General features: G+C 38.4%; 1 protein-coding gene across 3 annotated transcripts in view; it reads left to right on the forward strand.

Moving 5' to 3' along the window:
* The window catches only part of SORCS1 (sortilin related VPS10 domain containing receptor 1), a 269,815-nt gene that overhangs the window by 85,580 nt on the left and 163,582 nt on the right, over positions 1-20,653 (forward strand). For all 3 annotated transcript variants that reach the window (XM_052677145.1, XM_052677146.1, XM_052677147.1), the window contains exon 2: positions 1,029-1,096. In XM_052677145.1, coding sequence (XP_052533105.1) covers positions 1,029-1,096 — 68 coding nt within the window. The remainder of the gene's footprint in view (positions 1-1,028; positions 1,097-20,653) is intronic.

Raw genomic sequence — 20,653 nt, forward strand, 5'->3', positions numbered from 1 at the left:
GATGTGCATCTGAAGGCCTTGTTTCTTAGGAACCCAGGCTGAAAATAATAACATAGAGATATATAAATCCGGGTTTTTGTCAGATAAGAAGCATTGTGCCTCTTCAATTTACTGCAGTTTTAATGGGAAATGGAGGAGAAGATATACAGTGACCTGGCAGGGAGAAATGCAAAATAAATTAGTAGCAAAACTAACGGTCTGATAGTTTGTCCCAAATGTAGGTCTTGTTAAGAGAACCCATCATCTTGAAAGTCAGTTCATTAGAACATTAACAAAAGTGCAGGCTAAAATGTTTTGCTGGAAATTCTTTTTGCTAAAATTGCCTTCATCCCCCTGGCAAAATAATTTTATTCTAGAAGTGTCTGTTTTGGCAGGAAGGGAAAAACTGTTTATGAAAAGAGCTAATAAAACTCCTAAACCTGGAAGCGTTTCCATTCTGTCTATGACTTCACCAAAGTCATAGAAATGTTGCTTATTAGAGACACTTGAAAGTCTCTAGTTCGATCTCATCCTCAAACCACAGTTATCACCAGCTGTGGATAATGTCAGCCATGATTTTGTCCAATTATTTTGTCAGCCTCCAAGTGTAGAGGCTCTGCAGATATTCTGGGTGGCCTATACCAGTGATGATCTTTGCTCATGGAGATCCTTTCCTGATGTCTAAGTCTCCCTAGCCACAGTTGGATGATCATTTGCCTATTTTTTTTTTTTTTTAATTACCTACCGAAGCAAAAGTAGTTTGAAGACAGACCAGTGGGTTGTATCCATGCACAGTTGTGAAAAGGATGAATCATTTCAGTTCTTACCAAACAGAGTAGAAAGCAATGTACCACAGGAAGCAGAAATCACCTTGTATTCTGCAACAGTTTGTCTGCGAGTACTTCCTGTGTCAGTTTAGGCAAATATAACAATTAAGTCAGTTATTTTAAACACCCATTGAAGGAATCTTAAGTCCTCCCTGGGGTCATTTCACTTCTGTAAGTTTATAATTGTTTGAGACTAACCATAATTTCTTCTTTTGCCTTCAGGTGATTCTAATTCTGACAAAGCTGTATGACTACAACCTGGGAAGCATCACAGAGAGCTCTCTTTGGAGGTATGGAGATAAATTGAGTTAATAATTACTGTCTTACCTTTTAAATAGGAGCAGTCTGATACAATTCTTTTATTTAATTGGATTTTTTAAAAATTTGCTGGAAGGTTTGTAGTTAACCTCTTTCTTTTATTTTGTACTTGAAGATGAAGAAGCTGAAGTTTTGATTGTTTTTTTTTTTTTTTCAAACAGATAACATATTTCATGAACCTGCTCTCATTTGATTTCCCCTTTTTTGTCTTATTCAGAATAAAATTTATCATTTGGTTTATTTTTAGAAGAACTCAAGCTTATGTCCTTGTTTATTATGAAGAATCTTATGGCTATCTACTGCCCAAATGATACTTCTGAAAAGTCAGTACTGCTAAGATTGGGAAACTATCTGTGATTAAAGTGGGCTCAAATGAGTATCACAGGTCTTTATTCAGAACTTGTAGTATTAGTACCAGATTTCAATGGATTTCAATCTGTGTGATTCTGTCTGTTATAGTGATTTGTAAGGGATGCCTTGATACTTCAATGACTTTAAGACATATCCTGCACTCTGAACCAAAGGCAAGGATTTTCTTGTGGTCTATTTCTCTATGGTGTTATTTGGATCCAGTGAGGGCAGATGGTATTTGTTTTTTATGTATCTGAAAAATGGATCTAAGTTGTGTTTACTTCATAGTTCTTGTGGAAGCGTCAAGAGCCATAATAGGTAAAGGGAAATTTATCTTGTGGTTTGATTTACAAAGCATTGTTGGACAGTCTGGGGAGATTTTATAAAGGCTGTTGATGGAGGTGGACTGACTACTGTTTCTCTCCCAACTGATGAAATAGCAAAACTTGTAGGATTTTCTTTCTAGCAATAGAAACATGCAGAATGATTAGCATTTTGTGATGCTGATTAAATTATTTCTTGTTGTGCTATGGAGATAATTAGACCTTCCTATTTTGTATAAATTGCTGGTAGGGGTTGAGGTCAAAAAGGATCATATTTCTCTACTGCCCTTTGCCTTGTCTGATATGCATGGTGAGGTGTCACAATGATTTCAAAAAGTAAACATATTGCATTTATGAATTTATTTATTCCCCCTAACTACCCTCAGCCATGTCTCCCTGAAAAATTAGTCATTGAGGAGAGCATGGTGTTTCACTTCCTGAAAAATTAGTCATTGAGGAGAGCATGGTGTTTCACTCTGTGGAGATACATCCTTCTCCATTGCTGACAGTGCTAAAAAATTATTTTTCTCTTGTGATGCAGTGCAGGATTGTGCTGAGGTTCTGGTTTAGGATTGAAAGCAGAACAGCCACATCAGAGTGGAGAAAGTAACGCTAGAAGTGATGCATGAACTTGGGCAAAAAGTCTTGCCAATGAGCTTATGCTGTTTCCTGTTTCATAACTAATGTCTGTGAAGTTTGAATTTTACCATGTTTGAAAGGGGCAGATGTGCAGATGTCACTGAAGGATATACCTGGAACCTGCTTTGGCAGTGGGTTGGACTCGATCTCTGGAGGTCCCTTCCAACCGCTACGATTCTGCGATTCTGTGATACCAGCATCTGGAAGTTTGTCTGTGTAGCAAACCTACAGCTAGTGAGTGTAGAGCACTTTATTGGACTTTGGACTTCCTTAATATCAGAAAATGACATAAGAAAAGCTATGTTTTCTCTAACCTAGTATCTTGTTGCCAAAAAGCAATCTAAGAGAGAATATGCAAATGGGATTTTCATATCTGACGGTTCCTTGTATTCTCCCAGCTTTCATTCATAGTGTTGAAATTTCAGGTCCTTCCTCACCCTTTGGTTTAAGATCTATCTGAATATTTTATTATTAATATATCAGTGTATTTTTATTTGGTATGTAAATTGTTTAATTTTTTTTAATAGTTTCAAGAAATATTTACCAATGTGAAACTTTACTGGTATGAACTAACTTCCTTAGTATCTTCATCAGTGTTGTTAAAACTTTTAACACTTGTGACATTTTGGAGCAAAGAATATTGTGGATTTGAGGAACTCTTGGCTTGTTTTGAACTCATCAGCTCTAGTTTTACTTGGTATCTGTCTCTTGCCAGAACTTGTTTACAGCTGTGTGGCCAATCATCCAGAGTCCCTGGAGAAAGACTTTTCTCTAGGAGATGTCAGAGGAGAACCAGGATGGCTAAAACCCACGAGTGTTTCTCTGCAGTGCTCCATTATTATTCTCCATTGGCTCTTTGGTTCTTGTGGCTGCTCTGATTGTCGCTCACCAGCATGCTTCATTCTCTTAACTGAGTCCTGCTGCCTTACGTCAGCTGTGGGTGTTTATGCTGTGCTCTGTCCTGTGACTGGCTCTGCAGCTAGATCCCTGCTCACCATGCAGATATGTATTTGGATCACTAATAAATAACCTTCTGAAGATCCCCTGACAGCTTCTCTGTTTTTAGTATAATGGAAAGAAATGACTGAATGGGCATGTCTTATTATTTAACTCGCCTGACAGAGAGGTTATTAGCCATTGCACCTCCTGGCTGCTTAAGTGATGTGTTAATTTACATCTCCTTGCTTGCTTCAAAAGGGTAGAAAAATTGAATTGAGTGAAAGGCAGAAACGTATCTTATACTTCAATTTATTTCTTCCCTCTAGCTTTGATGCTAAGGAATAGAAGAAATCATGATTTCATGTCTGGTTTGATTTCTGATGTCAAGAGCTCTGTTTCTGAGGAAAAAGACATATTCTGCATGTTCTCACCACTGAAGAGAAATCTCTGCCTTGAGTAAATGACAAAGAAATACCGCTCTCACCTCCTGTGGAGTGTATGTTCTCCAAAGGCTGATGAATAATGAGGGGCTGTTTAGTAGCATGTCACAGACACAAGTCATTTGTGCTATAGCTGATTATAAGTGCATCTGTCATTGTTGGGTGATTTAAGCAATTTTGTGACTGATGAAACTGTAACCATCTATAACGTAACCATGCCATTGTCTACAAGATATGAATTTGTGTTACGTGTAAACGTACTACCACCTGCTAGAATGGTATTTCTTTACAATTTTTCAGCCAGTTTAACTACAGCTGGCTGCAGTGCTAATGGAAGGAAATTGTCCTTCTGAAACGACCCATGAATTAAGAGACCACTTGTGACAGACATAAAGGGATGAAATATAGCATCGGAAAGAAACAATCTTTACTATCTTGAGTACTGAAGCTCAGAAGCTTGCCAGGCTTTGGGTGGCAAGTGAGCTGTTCTTTCTGTATATAGCAAATGAAGCTTTGTATATGGCTGTGCCTGACTTTAATTATGGTGTTATCTTGACATACTTCTTCCAGCATTTTAGATGAAAGACTTTTATTTACATTTGCTATTCTTTTTATAGAAGAGGAGGAAAACAGAAAGGAGAAAAGATTATCTGTCACTGAGCAATTAACCGACTGTACTGGGTTTATTTCTCTTGCTGTCGTAGGTATCTCTCAGATTGCAAAAAGGATTAAGCTGTGAGAGTTAGGAGATGCGGTTTTTTACCACTAGAGTAAGATAAGCATACGTTTCCAATTAATAAAAATGCCAGAACAGTGACTATGGTGTCCATGAGCTGCAGACAAGCTGGAGAAGACTAATTTTTTTTTTTTTTTTGTATAAACATGATGTTCTTGAGAGATTTGTAGGACCCTTTCCATTAGGATCTTTAGTGGCTGACAAGCAATACGTGCTTCTATTTGCCTCCTTCCTTTCACGTCATGTTTGGTATTTCTTTAGAAAGTAGCAGCAATTTAAACTTTTCATCCAGAAAGTAGGAAGATGTAGGGTTTGCTTGGCTTGCAAACAGTTATACTCTAAACATGTATCTGTTGCTCTGCTTGTTCTGGCTGCTATTGGTGGCATTTCTACACTCCAACACTGTCCTTGAGCTTAACACTTCCAGCTTGTACTGTACTGCTCCTGGTTCCTGCAATACGGAAGCTTTTACATGTATGCCATAAGGAAATCTCAAGGATTCTAGAAAAGATTCATGCCTCATATAGATCTGGCTTTAACTTCCCATACAGAAAGCAAGGGATAAATAAAACACATCATCCTGCAATTCTATCCATTCAAGGTCTTCAAGAAGATGGACTTGATATGTAAGCCAGCAAAGAAACAGATACCTTAGAGCATTGCCACTTGTAGGTATAGGAAAAACCTTTATTTCTTTTATGGCTCTGCTTGATGAAATAAAGAATTCACTGAGTTGAATGCAAAGACACTATCTTTCACTCAGGAATTGTAAGCAATGTGTTTGTAGAGAATTAAGGTTATATCCTAATTATGTTCCTGTTCTCTACTGCTGTCAGCTATTGCTGAAGACAAGGTGATGGGTAAAAGCAGACATAACGTTTAAGTACCATCAGTGTTAGCTCTGTATGATGAGTAGTCTTGTAGTCATCGTCATGCAGGAAAGTGTTTTGGTGAAAACACTTATTAATGGAGATAGTTTTGCATTAGTATGTAATTTTCTTTCTCTGGACTAGAGAGTTCTTAGAGTGGGATACTTGAAAGGTTAGCAGTACCTTCTTCCTTTGAAGGTAATCTCGAGGAGAAGTCTGTTACTCTGTGTTGTCCTCCTGCACTTTGTATGATGTTTCCTTGCTTCTGTTTTGCAAATGGGCTCTTCTCCGTGCAGGTTTATTTTCTACCTGCTGAGCCACATTAATAAGGTCATAACCTACAATTTAGTGACACAGCATGCTCTGAAGTGGCAGATTAATTCTTTTAGGTGGAATAGAGGAGAACCAAATACGTACGTGTAGAACTGACAAAATGGGGAAAGAGAAGTCATTACGTCCATTTTAACAAGCAGTATTGTGGGAAAGAGGAATATGAAAAGGACTATTTGAAAAGCTTTTATCCATAAATACGGTGTTCTAGTGCTCAGTGTTGATAAATGCTACTACCTTATCTTCCATGAGCATTTAGTGAAATTTTAACTGTGGAACAATGACACTTCTTTGTCTTTTTTTGTTTGTTTTCATTTTTGCTCCTGCAAACATATGAACCACTGGCTGTTCTGTGTGTATATGTGCTGGAGGGCATCTGTGAAGGAAGGGAAAAATGTCTGCACTCTCAGCTATTCACATAGGATGCAGTATCTTTTTACGGTTTAATCACAGCAGGAGATCTGGCTGTGCTGGATGCAAGCTTAGAACATGGATTTCATACTCTGAATGTGGAGCTGCATACAGCCTTGTGGGATGGGATACTATTCAGCCAGCAGGACCCAAGGGACTTGGCAGTTTCCACAGCTATCGTTTTTTATCACAACTGTTTATTTTACCCTGGTGACTTACACTAATAAAGCCTCCTAGTGCAGTCAACTCCTGTAGTTAGCAGGCAAAACATCCCAGAAAAGTTTGGCGACTATCAAAACAAATTCCAATAAAGCTGGAGAAAGGGAAAAACATTTAAAAAACAAACAAACAACAAAGCACTTAAACAACTGACAGCAAGTGCTTTAATTGGTCCGAAGTCAGCAGCATCCCGTTGAAATCATCCATATTCTTACCTTCCTGGAAGGAGAGGGCTAGGATATCCCTTACACGTTGTGGCTTAAGTTCTGTATTTATTTTATCAATGTCAAATAACTTATGCCTTGACACAGCATGAAGAGTCATGCCCTGGTATTTTGAAGGATTGTATTCAGCGGAGGATTTAGAGATGTGTTCCTCATTGCCTGGTCTGCATGTATAAAACATTCCATATTAATGACAATGCAAATTTATTAGGCATATTAGAAACGTGTTCTCTATTGCAGCCAGTCATGAAATGTAGGAGTGCTGTCAAGTAAATCAGAAGAATACAAATCCATTTTCTTTGTGAAAAACATGTAAATCAAGATAATGAATATTAATTCTGACATATATTATCAATATACTGTAAATAACAGATGCACAAAGTTCGTGCTGTTTTATAGACATAATGTTCAAGTGCAGTTTGTTATTCCTCTGTAGATTAGAAGATTAACTTGCACACCTGTTTCCCAGACTGTACTTGTTTCTGAAAATGACACAGTTAAAAAAAATAAAAATTGTAAATTGATCTGTGAGGTGCATCCATTTGTTGTGGCTACGTAATAAATGCAAACAAGCTAGACTGGAGCTGATAAGGCAGAACAAAGAAATAGTGCTGTAGTTACTGGTTTAGAAGCAGGGAGCAAAACACCCCTCATGTTCTAATTTTTTTTTTCTGCTTCCCACTGCACACACATTTCTTTTTGAGAAGCTGTATAAAATTGTAGTCGCCTTTTCAGAGTCTTCACTTGTTGGAAAAATAATATATTTGGTTTTGAGCTTACTTACAGTTATGCTTAATGCTTTCTATACTAGCTCTGGGGTCTTCAGATCCAGGTATCAAATACTTGTGAACCTGTGCCCTGGGAGTTACATAGACAAACACTGAAAGCTGCTTATTACTACAAAAGGAGCCAGATGAGTCTGTAGGTCTCTCTTGGAGGTAGTAGTAAAACATCTGGACAAAATGTACTGTAAAAATTCATATTTAAATAGGCACCTAGTTCTGAGTGCATTGCATTAACTGATACTCTTTACACGAAAACAGGGTGACTTCCTTGGAAGTGGCATTTTATTTTGATTTCTTTACTGTATATCTGTGTTCATATCTGTATGGATTCCTGTTTATTCCCTTCTGCTCTTCCGTAAAACCTGATGTCCTAGAGCCAAGTGACTGTTCATGATCACATCTTTTTTTTTTTTTTTTTTGGTGGTGAGAGAAAGGCTAACTTGCTGATTTTTCACGTGGTGAAAAGAATATTGAAAGTCTTCAACTGATATACAGATTTGCCTATATTGGCTAGGAAGGCAAACCAGGAGGGGATGGGAAGGGAGTTGGAATGAGGTGGATACCTCCATAAACAGCCAATTTTTACTACTGAAGGCAAGGCTCATTAGCAAGACAACCCTCTGAAGTCTTTGCATCCAGCAATGTACAGAGTTTTGAGAGACTCTTGGGGATCTGTGTAGATCAACATCTTTGGACCAAAGTATGACATTGTTAATTTGGGTTCTCCTCTAAGAGAAGCTAATACTTGCAGAAGAGTAGAAAGAAGTGAGATTCAATAGCATTCCTGATAGACAGTCTGTTTCCTCTTTCCAGGAAAGGGACATCAACACAGAAGTGGATTTATGACTGTGGTCTGTGCAGCATTGCAGGAGAGAGCTACTAAATGAAAGAAACACTAAAGGCAGCAGCAAAGCAAAATCTCTGAGAATTACGGTTATATCATTTCTTCTTTATGAATAAATGAAACATCTTTATTTTCCTAATAGTTTTTATATCTTCAGCTGCTTTGATCTTGCAGTTTCTGAGATATGAGGAAGGCAAAATCAAAGCATTTATCCTTCTCTCTCCATGGTAGCAACACCCTTTTTTAGTACAGAGTAGGTAACGTGAAGCATTTGCAGAATTCTTCCTCCAAATGAATTTTCTACATTTTCAGAGGTGCTCTGCTATCTTCCCTAGCCTGCCTCTGGCACTGCCCAACAAATGCCAGCTATTATCAGTGTTAAACTCTTGATATGAATCCTACTATCTTCAGGATAATTTTTTTTCTTGCCCTACTACAGAAATCAGCTTATGCCCTGAAGCATGAATTTTGAAGACATGCCACATTAACATGAGTAACTGTTTTAAAATATGTATTATAGGCTATTAAATTATCAGTCCTTTCCGGTAAGCACAACTGTGGTCTGTGAGACTGACCTCTTTTTGCTGCGAGCAGTGTGTGCTGACTACAGGCATTGTGGAAATATCATTTCTCTGCTTCCCTGCCAATGCTCAAGTGACGATGTGCTCTCTTGTTATGAGGCAGCATAAAATTTAAAGGCTAGTCACGATGGAGGTGGTAAGAAAGAAACTTAAAGACCTCGGTAAATTTCCCTTCTAAGTATTCCCTTTTCAAAGGTAAATGGTCTTATTCTTTGTAATCTCTCATTGTATGTTAACAGCTTTCACAATGCTGACTCTTTTGTAAGAAAAGCTCATTACAGTCCCAGTGCTTTATCTCTGTTAAAGGAGCCAAAGGAGGAAGAAGCCAATACATTTTTCTTCTATTTTTTCTTTAAACTACACCACCTACTCAGCACATATGTACTGTAAATTCAAGATATGGGTGTTACTCAAAGCAAGTGTGATGTCACGAGTGTCTTAATAGTTTTTGATTTATTTCCCTAAGTGCTTTATTAAGATGATTCACAACAGCAATTTGAAAGCCAAAAGCAATCTTAACAGAACTGGATGAGTTATTTTTGATCTCCTGACTTTTCTTCCCCAATGCAGTAATTTGTTTGATTGAGGCAGAAGGGTCCTGGATTCAGGATGGGAATTTTATTTCTTAGTGTTTCTATGTGAGATAATCAGGCCAGTTTGTAATCTGAGTGAGTAGAAGTATGAATGAACTTACTGTGATACAAGAGAGCTGCATAGTTCGGAGAACAGGACACTACCTGGGTTTGTGGTAAACAGAAGATAAATATTTGGCATAATCAAGAATCAGCAAATTCAAAAGTCATCTGTGAGGAGTTTTCTCCTTGCAAGGCATTTCTAATGGCATTCTGCAAGGTAGAGTGGTATAGGATATTTGTATAATTAGTGTGGTAATAAATCCTACTAGTGTAATTTCCAAATTTTGTGACAAGCAGTGTAGTGAATTGCTGTGACTTGAGATTGTCACAGTGATCAAATGGATTGGTTAGTGAGCCGGGCTGACCTTAAGAAATTTTAGTCCAACAAAGCATAATAGTAGGATAAGGGCTGACGGCTTTACTTAACCATACTGTATTCAGTACAATGAAGAGCTATGATCAGGGAATGTGTAGGAGTTAGAATAGGCAGGGAACCAAGCATAATGTCCTGTTGTGAAGAGGCTAAAATAGACTGTTTTGATTGCTGAATATATAAACTAGGGAGACAGGAGTTGAATTTATAATGAAATTAAAACTAGATGATGTTTATGATTCTGATTTGGATTGATAGACTTTGTCACAATATGTAATTTCTAACTCTTCTCTGCAAGCATTATGGAATTTCTGGACAGAATTGAAAGAGAAATTGAAAATTCAACAATGCGTCGTGCTGTCGAGGATGTTTCTATGCAGCAGAAACAACCTAAACATGGCTACTGAAGTTGCCATCTGTGTCCCAGGAAGTCAGAGAATCCCAACTTTTGAAGGCTCTGATAGTATTTAAGGGAAATATGGATTCTTGTTTCTTGAAGTCTTATGCAGACGTCTGTTCGTAGTATATGTCTGTTCTGACATCATCAGAGATAAAACTCACTTCTGTGCTGACACAAGATGTCCACCATGATATTTTTATGGTAGCACAGGACCCTATAACAGGTGAATTTTTGCATTGCAAGTGATGCTACTGTAATGTAGTTGCATCTCATACCTAAATTTGCTCATTTCCATTATCGTAAAATAATTTTACATTACTGTTTTACATTTTCTATTCCAAATGATTCAATGCAGCACAAGGCTTGCATGGTGAAGTGCTAATTTGAATTAAAGAATAGGTGCAAAATATTACAACAGATCTGAAGCTGCTAATCTTAAAATGTCTCAGAATATCCTAGGAGGTCTTAACATTAAATGTCTCCCCTTAAGGTCATGCATTATAACAAATACTTGAAATCACAGGTGAGCAGTTTGATGTGTATTTATATGAATAGTATTTTGGTAGGTGAAATAAAGAAAAGGAAATGTGTGATGAATGATGAAATAAAGTGAACAAAACATGAAAAGTGTTGAAGCTGGGGTAGAAATCTCTTTTTTTTGTAGTGAAGACATAGTAAAGTTTAGAAAACGTGCATGGGAAATCAGCTCTTCATCTAGTTGAAGCTGGTATTACTTCACTGACTTGAGTCAAACACCACACTCCACTGGTGTTTGATCTGCTCTGTAAGCGACTTCTGTCTGTAGGAATTAAAGTAGCATCAGCCTTATTGTTAGGTTTTTCTTACTGTTGGTGTTGTTTTGATAGCTATTACTGCTTAGCCATATAATGTCATCAAAACGCAGAGTAAACAGAAAAGGTGGTTGAAAATACAGTAAGTGCAGCTATAAAGACTATTTAATCTTTGTCCCATTAGAAAATAATGGTCATTCTTGTAATAAGTGTAATTTCATTGTCCATCCCCTCTATTAACACCATTAAAAAGCCATTGGGTTTGTCAGTTGGCTTCTCTTACATTCAAATGCTCTTTATTGTTTCAGAAGCTGCTGACTCAATTCCTTTAGAAAGTAGATGGAGTGAGATTCTCAGAGTAAACAAAGGTTGTTGATTAGCAGAATTGCTGTTTAAATTTCTTTGGAAAAAAAAACCAAACTTGCATAGAGATATAGCAGTTTAGTTTTATATGTATGGATTGCTGTAAGTCCTCGAATACTGGTTAGGGCTTCTGGTCCCTTGCTTAGAGTGTTTCTTCACCAGAGATGATGCACCAACTCTATTGAGCTCTATCTGCTTCTCTGAAAGAAAGCTGAACTTCACTGAGGAATGGATGTCTCCTAACAAAGTTATTGTGGTGTGTTCCTGATCCTGTGATTTCTGACTTAGTCTTCAGCTTATTACTGCTGCCTCTGAAACAAACTATTTGAAAGTGAGCTTTTTGCAGGGGAGGGAAGTTCAACATACCAGAACTGTTTTGTGTGTGCACATGCAGATTGCAATTAAAATGTCTTTAATTTCTACAAGGGCTGCTCTGAAAGAAGTACCTCCTATGTCATGATGTTGGCCCATGATGTCCAAAGTGGATGTTGGTGGTATGGCAATAGAGATTGAAACTTTCCACCAAGAGTCTGTTACGTTTTGTTGCCATGTGAGAGAGAGATGGCAACAGAGGGGCCATTTGACAGAATGATGTTTGATATGGACATGTATATGAAGCAAAGGTGTATCACTGAATTTCTCCATGTGGAAAAAAGATGACATCTATTGACGTACATTGGTGTTTGCTGAATGGAGACCAAACAGTGGATGTGAGCATGGTGAGGCATTGGGTGGTGCATTTCTAAAACAACAAATATCAAGTTGAGGTCCTTAATTGCCTTTTTTGAGTACATTTAGGGGGGGGGGAGTTGTTCTTCCTCCTCTGAACTTATCTAGCATTTGAACAAATACAAACTTTTAACATTTGAAACTGTGGACAGCTAAAAAGTGAGGGCTGAATTAGTGCTTGAGAAGTGAGAAAATTTCTGTGCCTTTTAGCTATCCAGTTCATTTTCCATACACTTTATGTATGTCATGTCCTGCTGCGTGATGAAAGCAAATTCCATCAGCTGTATTTTATCTTCTGGAATTTATTTGCCTCTTGCCATGTTAGATAGAGTGCCCTATGGAAGTAAAAGGAAAAAAAATAAGTAAATGACTATAAATTTGCACTTGTTTGTAGCCTTTAGGGCCAGGAGCTCCATATGGAGGTGGAAAACAGAATGTCTTTGAGTTTTACTGATTGCTCTTAAGCATTGCATTATCTATTTAAGGAATGGAGTAATTAAAAAGGAAGGCTTTGGAAAGCTCCAGTGATTAATAAGAAAGAATTTTGCTGCTTTGGTGAACTTATACTGTATAGATTTTGTAACATGCTGCTTACTGGAAAATGTCATACCATGGGCTAAGTTGGTGGTCCTGTATGTCTTGATCACTATAGCATTTTCAGGTTGTCCATGTTATTCCTACTATCCCCAGAAATATTTATTTTCAGAGTGGTAGCAATGACCTTGACTAAAAATCCCGCTGCTTGGGACACATCACCCAATGCAGCAGGGACTCCTGTTTAATTAATGTGCCTGAACTCACACTAAGGACCTTGTTGGTTTAAATTTCTAAATGTATGTAATGATGATAGTCCTGCCTTCTTCTGGTTGAATGTGATGTAGAGAGAATTGAATCTACCTCCTTTCTGGTTTGAGAAATTTGACTTCTCAAGAAATAGCCTCACAAAAATACTAGTAGAAATACTGTTCTGAAAGGTAGAAACAGAGACAGAGTTCTAGCAAGCTGTGATTTTGCTGTCCTGAGAATATCAGAAAGGCAGCCTTAGCTTCTGCAGGAGATTTGATGTCTGGTAAGATGAGTCAGCTTTCACTGGCTGCAGAATTTCAGTGGTGGAGAAAGAAGGTTGAGGGGAAGGTGAGTCACATAGTTACTACTGGCAGTGTTTACAGGTAACATTATACATGGAATGATACCAGCATTCACTTTCCCTATTTTGCCCATAACTTCTTAAAGCATTGAGCCCTCTGTTAAGGGCTTTTTGAAGATCAATTCTTGATGGTAGGATTTCTGTTAACTGGAAAATGCTACATAGGCTATAGCTCAGTCTGGCATATGGGGAGAATGCACATGAGATGTGGTATAGAACTGGTTGCATAATTCTGTTCATTCTGGGTCCTGTTTTATTGCATGTAGGAGTCAGTGTCTTCCAGCTGTATTTAATGAGCTCAAATCCATTCAAAAAGTGGGAGGAGAATACTGATTACATCAGCAATTTCTCAGATGCTTTTAAAATATATATGTATGTATTTGGTCTACACTTTTGACAGTCATGTACGTACCTTAGCATCTCACTGGGCATTGCTGTCTAGTTCTCCTACTCATGTTTATCCCTTCATTTCTTCTCCAAAATGCTTCCCTGGTCTCCCTACTTCTGTCCTTTGATGAACGTCATTATTTTCAAGAAGTGTAAGTGCTGGTCTGAAAGCTACATACTGTATTTATAAGACTGGTACTTTGCCAAATGCAGATATGTCATAAATATGACTTCTCAGTCCTAGAACTCCTAATGTCCTTCTAGGTAATTATATATGACAATTAGAATCTCTTGTGAACTGTCATTAAGTTTGTGGAAAGTTTTGATGTAGAATTCAATAAGATTTGGCTCAGGCTCATCACCAGTTTTTCCTATCTGAAAGAAATTTTCTACTTTCTTTTGTGCTATCTGTAAAAGCAAAATAGTTCTTATAAACCAAATCGGCATTTGTAAAATGATATGTTCTTTTCTGTTTATTTGGGTACCTATGAATTACACACCTATTGTAAAAACAGGACTGTTGCATCTGAAAATCTAGTAAGTCAAATGTGTACAATAGTGAGCCCAGTGCTCACCAATGGGGAAGGCAGAGCTGCTGGCACTTCAGGCAATGATTCTGTCTGCTGCCTGGGATGAGTTTAAACCATTTGCTGTTGTCACCTGATTTAGTGAAATTTTGGCGTGTTATGAGTAGGGGCTGAAGTTAATGATCAAGGTTATCGAACAGATAGGGATTCATGGAGCATCAAGCTCACATGCCTTGGTAGTATGCATCAGCTTATTGTCTAACAGATTGGAGATGCTAAGGCAGAGGTAAACTCTAAGGAAGAATTTGACTCAGGATAAAGGATTTCTTATACTTCAATGTCTGGCAACTGCTGTACTGTATCAAAGAAATTAGGCGGTTGCATGTGGGAAAATTTGATTGATGGAGAGCAAAAGCAGCTATCCTTGCTGACATGTTACCGGAATCGTTGCACCTTCTCTGGGAGACAGAGGAGGAGAAATCCTCAGGCATCCTACACTGAGCGAGCCCACGTCCTGCTTCCCTAGAGCAAAGTGCCATGGCCTCTCATTGCTTCATGTCTTCGATAGTGGTTGTGTGTAGTTGTTTTTTGTTGTGGTGTTTTTTTGTTTTTTTTTTTTTTAAGTCACCAGCTACACTCAGTGTGTGGTTTCTAAAAGCAGAAAGTAAGCTGTAACACTGCAGTACAGCTGTAGTAGAGAATAATGGAAGGTGAATCTTGCCTGTCCTGCTAAAAAACAGAAGCTTGCTGTTACTAATGCACTGAATTCAAAACATTTTTTTTCATAAACTTGGAGTTTATTACTAGTTGTAATGTCCTAATGTAAACAAACTGCAGAGACTTATTCTCGGTAGGAGCTGGCTGGCAGCACTATTTTTACACAGTCCTGTGAAAACACAATTCTACCATTCAAAGACCTGAACTTGCTGGCCTCTGAATCGAGCAGAATGTGTCAGCACTACCAGCTGATGTAATGCCCAGTGGTACAAGTAATGAAGATGCACTGATAGCATTGCCTTTCTGCCAGAGCCCTAGAGAAGATGAGTAAGAATATCTTAATTTGCGATGAAAAGACTGTTCTGGTTGTTGAAACTGTGGAGAGGGCTACTCTAGAAATTAAGAAAGGAGATCTTTGCTCAGCTCCTCAGGCAGAGGTGCATGATTTACTGTTTGTGTTCCAGTGCTGTAATTTGCTGCACTCTTGACTGACTTTTTGGGATTCATAATTTATTGTGTTTAGTTACCAGTTCTTTCCCTAATGCAGTCACTTTTGCCTACCCTGGTGTTGATCAGGTGAACACCTGATCAGGTGTTGCTGATCAGACTGTCTATTGTCTATCAATTGCCACAAGAATGACTTCTGTCCATCTTCTCTCCCAGCTTTTAAAACTAAACTTTATTCTCAGCTTCTCCTTCATTTCCTACATCTCTTGTTTGCTCAGCCAAAGATTTATATTCAGCAATTCCCGAAGGTGTGTACTGTCTTAGTCCCTTGATTTATTTTGGAACAATTCCCCAACTGGTACAAATCAGTGGGATTAATGTAGGTATGCTGATTAGCTACTATGATAACTATGTCTAATTAGCTGAACCAGTATCTCCCTTCTTGAATACCCAGAGGAGTCTTCTTATTTGAAGATTTTATTTAGGTGAGTTAGGAATTGAGCATTATGCATAAGTCCGGTGCGCAAAGGCTGTTCAGCCTCTGATTTAGATCAACAGCCTCAACTCATGGGGACAAAAGAGACTTAATGTTTGAGAGGTGACAGTACAGTTGCCAAAGAATTTCATTTCTCTTTCTGTACTGTTTCCCTGTAGAGTAAGATTCCTTTTCCTGCTCACCTCGTCATAGCCCTCAGAAAGTGAAGGTCCTTCAGGATAAAGCATACTGACAGAACAGAATCAGGCATTTTACCCTGGCTGTCCATTTCTCATGCAAGAGCCTATCCAATCTTAGCTGCTTCCTATATCTGATTTTTATTGTCTATATCTTACTGATAATTGAACTTTTTCAGGCTGTTCTCTTTCCCTTCTGTTTATGGACCAGTAAATCCTTTTTGTTACACTGGAAAGGTGCAGTTTCATTTTCATTTTAATGAACTGCTGCTAGGAGAGCCCTTCCCTTTTTGAACCCAGTCTTTGTCATCTTGATTGGTCAAATTGCCCGTGAGTCTATTGCTCTCCATAATCATGAGTGTTGTTGCGTTGTTAAACACCTCTTTCTATCATATCCACAAGCAGAGCTTGAAGGGCTAAAAGAGAACATTGCTCCACATTAGTAAGACATGGTGGCTCAGAAAGCTTTTCTCAGATGGAGAACGCCCCTAAATTAAAGTTTTCTATCATTTGAAAATGACTGTATCTGTGTTTGCCTTGTCTAAAAGAGGATTTGATTTCAGTATATTGGTGGTTGTGGCAATACCAGCCCTAGCTGTTGTTTCTGTAGCTGTCTGAGCATTAGAACATCAATACTTCAGCTGACTATTTTGCTGTAGACTATCCTCTCCTTCCACTACTGCCTGGACGTCTTATATTTCAGCTGGGTTTAGTTCACAGAATGAACTAATCTGTTCCTTCTGACATTGTGCTAGGAAATTCTTTTCTGGAGTCTGCAACAGTTTTTGCTTTGGCATTTTGTAAGGTGAAGGCAAGTGTCTGAAACGTTTCAAGGTGACCCTGCAGATGACTGAATTTCAGTTTTATCTCTGATCTTTCAATGTCTTCCCACCAACCAATCCACCCTTGACCTCCCCCTCACCCCTTCACTTTCCAGGCAGAAGTAGAAGCCTGTAAAATAATGATTATTCAGGCAGTGACAGTGCAGATGTCAGTTACTAAAGAGTGGTCTCTCCAGGACTCCTTGAGAGCTTGGGATTAAATGGGAAACTTAGATCATGATGAAATTAGTCAGCTGGCTGGAGATAGGCAGTTCCTGTTTGGTGATGAATTTTACATTTCTGAAACTGTTTAGTCATAAACAGACTGTGAAACTTGTCACCAAATGACAGGCTGGCTAGGATATTGGGATGTGTACCTGGAGGATGTTTAGATTCTGCCCAGAAATTGACACCAATGTAAAACACATTAGGGAAAAAACTCATTTTATAATGGAGAAGATCTACTAGGACCTATTACATTTCTTCATGGGTGAGAAAGTAACAGATGGTCTTAATCGTGGTGACTGCCAGCGAAGAAAGGCTCCATCATGGAGGTGCTACAAAATCTTGTGTCGCCATGTTCCTTAGAGGTTCTGGTTCAAAGATCCAAATGCTTTAGCTTTTTTTTTATTATTATTATTTATTTTTTATTTTGCAATAATGCCAGGAGTCACCAGCTGCAAGTTACAAAGGAGGAAGAGCAAGGGGGTTGCTTTTCTCCCATTTTTGGATTCAATTTGCTTTGGCTCCCACAGAATATTTTTCTGCCTCCCAGCAATATGAGTCTTTCTGCCTCCTAGCAGCTGTGAATATGCAGGCTTTTAGCATAATAAGATTATCCAGAATCCATGGGTGTAGGCTTCTCAGTCTGCTGAGCAACTTCAGGGCTCAAATTATGATACACATTAGTTATGTACCACTTTTCCTATGACAGAAACTTAATTTTGAAGCTTTTACAAGTAGTGAAACTCCCAAGAACTAGGATCTTGTTTCTACAAACATGTTGGTAATTGCATATCCTCCGGTGCCGTATGTGTAGGAACTGTTAGGTCACAGCCTGCACCAGTGATTGAGCATTTGGTGAAGGTGCATGGCCAACCCTGGGAGCACAGGTGCAAATAGTTCATCTGTGTGAGACCAGAAGGAGTGGACCCAGCATCTGTCTCTCCCTAACCTTATTTAAGGACTGGCAGCCAAGAGGGAAACATCTCTACTTACAGATTGCTTCCATCTGGGAGTTTTCCAGTGAGTCCTTGTATTTGAAGTGGAGTAAGCTATTTCTTCCTTATTATCAGATTGTGACTAATACCTTTCTTGGGTTATCTGAAAACTATACACCTCTATTTTGTATGATATGGTGATACTATCACCATATGATAGTAAAATGAATACCCTTTTGTGTCCAGTTTTGATCAATTTCATTTTTAAAAGAGTATGTTAACTGCAGAAGGTTTAGAAAGATGTAATTAGAATGGACCAATATATGGATTTATATGGAAGTAAAGATTGAACTGGCCAGAAATCTTGACTGAGAAATATTATATTTTGATCATACACTTAAATATTTTTGTGGAACCTGGGAACCTTATAAAGATTCCACTGATAAAGGGTATGTAAATCTGAGGCACTGTGCTGCTGATACTGGTCATGGTAATGCTAAAATGTTTTCCTGCATAAGCACAGGTAAGGTGGGCCATGCTGGAAGTGCCATTGAAATGGATTGCAGGTATTTCTTCTGCGTATACTGCTACTGTCCTGGAAAGCTGAGCTGCCTCTGCAGGAGTAACAATTATTCTTACTGAGACACGCATAATACCCTTGTCAATAGCTCACAAGGTTGTTCACACAAGGTTCAGTATTGTCTATATTACTCAGCAGCCTTTGGTATGACTGTATGGAGGCATAAGTAAACCTTCCCCCTTTGGTGTCTGATGCTTTTCTCATTTGATTGACATGCCTCCATTGAAGCTGACTTGAAAAGTGTTTGCACTTGAAACAAGTGGAGCAAATTCTAACTTGTCTAAAATGGTCCCTCTTGTTAAATGTTAAACTGACCTTTTCAAGAGAAATTTACTTGATAGTTCTAAGTGAGGACCTGCTTTAAGCTAAACCTGTCACTACAACATGATTAAATTCACTTAAATGTACATTAGTTGCACATATTATTAATGGAAATTGAGATCAGCCTAAATTGTAACCATAAATTTTAAAACAGAAGGAAAAGAATGGAGATGGGGGGAAAAAAAAACACATGATGTGAAAGTTTAGGTGCTGTATTCATTGTAAGTGTAGATAGGCTGAACAGGAAACTTCGTTCTCAATCAGTGAAAAATCATGGGCTATTTTCTGTGTATTTATGGTGTTTCATTTTTAATCCATGGAAGAAGGGTGATTTTTTTTATTTTTTTTTTCTGTTTTGATCTGTGGAGACCTAGGGGAATTGGTCGTGGTTATCTGGTCTTATTTCACTGGCTGTTGGACCTGTAAGCACCAAATTATTAGGTTTCTAGCTATCTGTGTGATAGATGTAGGCAGCATGTGGATGTATGTTGAAAGTGGGCTTCTGGAGATACCTTTTGATGCAAGCATGTCTGCTCTTCTAGCTGAACTTCACCCACTCTTACTGCTTTCCCTTCTCTACCATCTAGTATGGCAGTTCAGTGCTTGGCTGTTGTGGCAGGTGTTTCTTGAATTATCTACCCTAAGTGGGTCCTAATAAAACTAAGTTGAAGACTATCCATTTTGTGGAGGCATTTATCAGTGACTTTCTATCAAGCAGAAGGACAGGACTTGGCAAGCATCTCCCGGACAATGGTCCAGTGACTTAGGGAGGTTCTTCTATCTGAGGGAATTGGCTTTACGTAGCTGTGCGATCTTTGTAATTCGAGAGTGCAGATTGGAACCTTTTGCAGTTAATAATTCTTGTTGTACCAGACTTGGCTTCCATGCAGGTGAAATTAGCATGACTTTAGCCAGCTGTTCTGGGACACAGAGTACTTCAGTGTGGCACTGGATAATACTTAATAAATATATTCGTTTTTGGGCTAGAGGCTAAGTAGGATGCGTTACCCACAACCTGGAAGTAAATGTTAATATCTTGTCTATCAGATGTACAAAATATTTTATTTTCCACTGATGCAATTTCTATTTCCTACAGTAGGAATGTAGTGGGCCCATATAGTATGCACCAACACCTATTCCTTCTCCAGTAGAACATTTATCAGTATGAATGTAGGCAGTCTGAGTCTACTGCACTAGTGGTGGTTGCATGAGTGTGTTTGACTTTGCAGGGAGCGTATGCATGGCATTGCACACAAATTCAGGTATTTCCATGGCTCTTGAGGTCATGTGTGAGATTTGAGGGGAAAAGTAGACATTTTAAGGTCTTCCATGAAGGGAAGAAATCAAATTGACTAGAGGTTATAGAGCTGAGGTAATGGAGAACTGTAGACATGGTACACTAATTGCGATTACAGTCTTTAGACTCATTACTATAGTAAATTCAGCTATTTTAAATTAATGCTAATTTAACTGATGGAAACGAGGCTACTGGATGTTTCATAGAAGGCCTCTAAGAATGCAAAGATGACGCTTTTCATAATTTGAGGAAGATGATAGCTGGCAGAAGTGGTTCAAGGTCACATAACAGAAATTGCTGCCAATTATCTTTGTATTGCAATTTTATTTGCTTGCTAGTTAAATAGAACTAGCTTTCAGTGACTGAAGAATGCACCATTACAGGTGGGTTAGCAAAGCTGAAATCTGCTGACTTTCCAAGCACTTTGAAAGACTTGTCTGCATTCAGGGAATTGCTGGTGGCTGAGGACGG

The sequence above is a fragment of the Tympanuchus pallidicinctus genome, unplaced genomic scaffold (assembly GCF_026119805.1).
Source record: "Tympanuchus pallidicinctus isolate F22 unplaced genomic scaffold, pur_lepc_1.0 scaffold16, whole genome shotgun sequence".
Lineage (NCBI taxonomy): Eukaryota > Metazoa > Chordata > Aves > Galliformes > Phasianidae > Tympanuchus > Tympanuchus pallidicinctus.